The sequence below is a fragment of the Oncorhynchus tshawytscha genome, linkage group LG16, assembly GCF_018296145.1.
Source record: "Oncorhynchus tshawytscha isolate Ot180627B linkage group LG16, Otsh_v2.0, whole genome shotgun sequence".
NCBI lineage: Eukaryota > Metazoa > Chordata > Actinopteri > Salmoniformes > Salmonidae > Oncorhynchus > Oncorhynchus tshawytscha.
The window spans coordinates 62825052-62830670 of record NC_056444.1 but is presented as its reverse complement, the minus strand read 5'-3'; the positions used below and the strand labels follow the sequence as shown (position 1 = coordinate 62830670).

General features: G+C 41.1%; 1 protein-coding gene across 1 annotated transcript; it reads left to right on the top strand.

Annotated features, from left to right (window-relative positions):
• The first annotated feature begins 1314 nt into the window (after positions 1-1314).
• LOC112232563 (ubiA prenyltransferase domain-containing protein 1-like) lies at positions 1315-3685 on the top strand. Its single transcript, XM_024399616.2, has 3 exons — positions 1315-1519; positions 2049-2662; positions 2796-3685. Exons 2-3 carry the CDS (start codon positions 2068-2070, stop codon positions 3281-3283), a joined length of 1083 nt encoding a protein of 360 aa, XP_024255384.1. The 5' UTR covers positions 1315-1519; positions 2049-2067; the 3' UTR covers positions 3284-3685.
• Positions 3686-5619: the final 1934 nt, after the last annotated feature.

Below are 5619 nucleotides of genomic sequence, written 5' to 3'. Positions count from 1 at the left end.
CAGTCTGCCAATGGTTTCACATTACTTTAAATGAAAGTCAGAGCTTGACAAGTTTAAATGGAAAGGAAACCAGCTGCATGTATTCGACAATCTCAAAACTATTTTGTGGAATCAATCATTTTTGACTGCTTATTAATGAAGTTCATAAAAGATTAGGGGGAAAAAATCACACTCTGTGCAGGTCTCTCATTTTAGCTGAGGTATTTTTTATACCTTTATTTAACTAGGCAAGTCAGTTAAGAACAAATTCTTATTTTCAATGACGGCCTAGAACAGTGGGTTAACTACATGTTCAGGGGCAGAAGGACAGATTCGTACCTTGTCAGATCGGGGGTTTGAACTTGCAACCTTCCGGTTACTAGTCCAACGCTCTAACCACTAGGCTACCCTGCCGCCCCACTAGGCTACCCTGCCGTATGCGCATATTTGTTTTATTTATTTAACCAGACAAGTCAGTTAAGAACACATTCTTATTTACAATGACGGTCTACCGGGGAACAGTGTGTTAGAGTGTTGGCCCAGTAAAGTTACTGGATTGAATCCCCGAGCAGACAAAGTACAAATCTGTCGTTCTGCCCTTGAACAAGGCAGTTAACCACTAGGCTACCTTCCACCCCATATAACAATATTAGATTGACTTTGATTTATATAATACCTATTAATTCAAATTTCATTGGCCCATCTATTTTATAATTATATAGGAAAACAGGCTGTTGCCTAATGTAAGTAAAACATATTTTTCAAATGTTATTTTCATTGTAGTAGGCTAGTTGTAGTTACCTGCATCAAATAGATGGTGAGCTATGATGATAGGCATACATTCTGCAGAACTGTGTAAACCGCAAAGGTTGCCTAGTTTACATCAAATAAGTGCGTGTGTGAAGGGCCAAAACACGCAATTTGAGTCTGGTGTGCATTCGTAGTCGGCAACGTTCGAAAACTATTGAAACAAACATGTACATACAAATGTTTTTGGAGACGTGTAGTTGAGTGGGTATAATATTTACCCATGCTGGTCTGAGTTCGCTCTTTAACAAATTCGGGTGGGATAGGGAGAGATCGAGCTGACCCTAGATCTGTCTCTACCCTATGGCAAATTTTACACGGAGCTGTTTTGACCCACCACCAAAGAACCAATAATGTAATTCCTGCCTTAGTATTTGTAATATATGAGTTGGTGCGAGTGTGATAATAAGCGATACTTTTTATAAAAAATATTTTGAGAAATATATATTTTAATTCATCTTGAGAAAAGGGGTATTGGACATGTCAGCGTCACAAGACGTGGAACTCAGATGACATTGGAATGCGTTTCCAACGGTGCCTATTTATACTGCACTTTGGTTGGACAAAATGGCGCCCGTCAGGGTTAACTGTGATCAGCCAGTGAAATATCCTCAAAATTGACACGTAGCAGGCTTGCCAACGGAGCAGGGTCAGCCCTGTAGTTATGTAGCGGTCACAGAAAGATGTTGTTACATGGTGTGAAATAGTTTGAGAGAAAGGATACATAAAACAGGTAATATCCGGTGTCGAACATTTCATTTCTCCCTGGCTATTGGCTAGCTAGCTAATTAGCACACTGGCTAGTTTGCTTTTAGCTTTAATCCTTTAATCTCTGTAGCTAGTTAGTTGACTATCCAGCCCCCTAGTGCAATGCTCTGAAGGCACATTTTACGAGGTTGTAGGAAGCAAGCAATGTGGCCATCCAACAGGTGTTTTTGTACAATTTACAAGATTGTGCATTGAAATACAGCTGTTCCAGCTAACATATTTCTAGCTACTGTTAGTCAGGATGGAAGTACTGGAAATTAAACAGACTTGTTGCCTCGTCCTAGCATGTAGTAGCGAGCTTTAATCCTGCTCAACATAAATGTATTTTTCCTGTTGCATGCTCTTGGAACCCTTCAATGATGGACAATATAATAACTGATTCTTACTGGTTTTAAATTAATTTCAGAGCCTGGATTCTGTTGCACTTAATCCTTACATGAGATGTTCACTGTATGTAAATTAAGTTATATGTGTGACCTCTAACTCCGTTTCAGGATTACTATCCATTTCTTTATGATTGTTGCTGGCACTACTGTGGACCTTGGCAGCGGTATGGCTGTGGGGCAGAAAACAAGCCGCGCGGAGACATTTGTTTTGGCTGGATCGAATGGACATGAGACAAGGCATTCTGGTTTGAATGACATTGTGCGGAACCACACCTCTGACCAGCAAAGGTTAGGGATGGCCAGAGTTTCGTCCGACATGAGGAACAAGTGTGCTGCTTATGTGCTGGCCCTGCGGCCGTGGAGTTTCAGCGCCTCTCTCACACCGGTGGCGCTGGGCAGTGCCCTGGCCTACAAGCTGGAGGGCTCTGTGGACTTGGTCATCCTCATGGTGTGTGCCATAGCTGTGCTGGTGGTGCATGGGGCAGGGAACCTGGTTAACACCTACTATGACTTCTCCAAAGGGATCGACCACAAGAAGAGTGATGATAGGACTCTTGTGGATGAGATCCTGGCACCGCAGGACGTTGTCATGTTTGGAGCGCTGCTCTACTCTCTGGGCTGCTTGTGTGCCACACTGCTCTACTTTCTCTCCACATTGAGGATGGAACATCTGGCCCTTATTTATTTTGGAGGGCTCTCAAGTTCTTTCCTGTACACGGGAGGTGAGCTAACCATTAACCTGTTTTAAAAAAAAAAAAGATGTACTGACATTTTAATTTATATATTTTTATCAATACTAACCACACACACACTAATATTCAGATACTTATGATATCTTCCTTGTCCTGTTTTCAGGCATTGGTCTTAAGTATGTGGCCCTGGGGGATGTGGTGATCCTGATCACATTTGGCCCCCTGGCAGTCATGTTTGCCCACGCCGTGCAGGTGGGCTACCTGTCAGTCCTGCCCTTGGTCTACGCCGTCCCCCTGGCCCTCAACACGGAGGCCATTCTACACAGCAACAACACCAGAGACATGGACTCTGACAAACAGGCAGGCATCGTCACTCTGGCCATTCTCATCGGGCCCACGCTGTCCTACATCCTCTTCAACCTCCTGCTGTTTTTCCCTTACGTGCTCTTCTGCATCCTGGCCACCCACTACACCATCAGCATGGCCCTGCCCCTGCTCACGCTGCCCATGGCCTTCCCCCTGGAGAGGCAGTTCCGCAGCCAGTGCTATTCCAAGATCCCCCAAAAGACAGCTAAGCTCAACCTCTTGATGGGACTTTTCTATGTCTTTGGGATCATTCTGGCACCTCAAGGCAGCTTACCGCTACTGTGAATCCAATTGTAGATTACATTTTTTTTATAGCTTTAAAATTTAAAAAAAAAGTCTAGTTGATGTACATCTTTGTATTTATGATTAGCTAGTGTTCAAAGGCTTTAATGTGTTGTTTAGTTTATACATCGAGAAACAGACCATTTAATTATTTTTCTGTAATACTGACAGGTATAACCAGATGTGTAATTGTTCCAGTATTTTGCACAAGAGTTCTGTGTATCGGTTGAAGTCTGAGATGGGTTCAGAATCATTTGGTATAAGACCACAGTAAGAGAAGACATTTGAAGTCCCTATGCCTCATGAGGACAGAAGTGGAAGATACAGTTGCATCGGGTCCTTTTGCTACCGGTGATGCAATTGTTCAAAATGTCAATAAACCAAATCTATACCTTTTAATCTCTACATTTAAATTAAATGTCTTATTTTAGGACCATAGATTTTATATATTCTTCAGGTTGAAGTTAAAATGATCAACAGAAATGTTATGTTTTCAGAAATGAGACGGTAGCCTTGTAATTCAGGTTTTGGAGTCACGGATTGGAATTGTCCATTTTAATTTTCAGACATAGGAGTTCAACGGTTCATCGATCCAGTCCAGAAATCAGTACAAACTGATGCGATGTGAGTACATGGAAATGCCTCCTAAATGGTCCAGATCTCGGCTTAATTTTAATTGGACTAGTTGGTGACCTTTTTAGGATTTTACCATTAGGCTATATGTTTTGAGTAGTTATGGATTCATTAACAAATTACATCCTATTGTATTTGTTTTTCCTATTCCTCACATTACATTGTTTGAAATTGGGTCAGAAGTTTTTTTTTTAATCGATTGCTATTTTAAAATTTACTGAAGGTTCTGTCAAAATTAACTATTTAAATTATTTGAACTATGTCCTTACATTTTTCAAAGTTTTTGAAATATGCAATGTAAACGGGGCCACTGTGTGTGCCCAATTTTTCCACCACAGAGAATAGCTTTTGGTTGAATGCCAAAAATTTCAGGCACAGAGTTTCTTAATACTGTACAGTCTTTGCTTCAGGTGTGAATAAGACATCAGATCCTGGTGCTAATCATCAGGTTTGCAAGCCCACAGTATTAATCCCCTGAAAGGTGGTCCTTTGACTCTAGAGACTTCCCCCTAACTGCAGATCTACAATGGTTGATATGCAATCCCCCTAACTGCAGATCTGCAATGGTTGATATGCAATCATGCAGGCTACTCTTGCAATAAACCGTTGCAGTTTGGGGTAGTTCAATCCATCAATTAATTTAACAAATATTTACTTGGCAATACTTCCTTAATTTTTGACTTGGAAGGCACCGCTGTCTCAACTCCAATGGTTAGTTGCAGGTGGGTCGTTGGAATTTAGGAAATGCTCCATCATTAAATTAAATATTTTTTGTGCACCATGAATTAATCCAACAATGTATAATGCTGCCATCTCAACCTGGTCTCAGAGCATTTCGTATTATTATGTAAGTAAATCCGATACACTCCATTTAATTTGTGGATGTCCAGCACCCATTTTGTATTATATGTTAAGAATTTGCAGAACGTATATGTTTACGAATTCTAGCTAGCTGGCTAGCTAGCCAACTCGTTAGCTAGGTGTTAAGGTTAGGAGAAGGGTTAGCTAAAACGGTTAAGGTTAGGAGAAGGGTTAGCTAACATGCTAAGTTGTTGCAAAGTAACTAAAAAGTATTAAGTTGTTGAAAAGTTGCTAATTAGCTTAAATGCTAAAGTTGTCCCTCGAGATTCAATGTCCTAACAATGCTAGGCATCGTCCACAAAGTGGCATGGTAGGATGCTTAGCTCCCTCCTATCCTTTCTTTGGATTGGTGGATACATGCAATTATGTAATAGTTGATTGAATATTCATTGAGGGTTGTTGACGTCACCGCCATTATTCAATGGATAAATGCTATGCTATAAGCCTCATGCCAGGAATGTGCATAGCCATCTCGGATATAAAGTGTTTTTTTCTTAAAGTTGCGGGGATGTCACGTGTCCTACTTATATCCGTACACTCATAACCTAAGCATTACGAAACGTATATTCAATCAAATAAACCTCACGTAGTAAATAAGCCATTCAATTTTTTGTTGACCAAATTCGACACACAATGACTGACCTGAATTTAAAAACTCCTTGCTCGGTGGGCGATTAAACGCCACCTGCTGGAGGGAGAAAGATTTCCCGCCGTGTTAGGCCTCTACCTCTTCCTCTCTGTCTTCTCTGATTGATCGAAACAGGTGAGGTGCCCGACGCTTAATTTCTGAGTAGGCTACAGCAATTTGTGGTAGATACCCACCTATCTCAATCAGTAGCTAACTT

What these genes read in the sequence shown, in the direction of transcription:
- LOC112232563 (XM_024399616.2), top strand. Translation starts at nt 2,068, where the DNA reads ATGATTGTTGCTGGCACTACTGTGGACCTTGGCAGCGGTATGGCTGTG. An exon ending in TTCTTTCCTGTACACGGGAG is followed by an intron (nt 2,663 to 2,795) that starts GTGAGCTAACCA and finishes TCCTGTTTTCAG; the next exon opens with GCATTGGTCTTAAGTATGTG.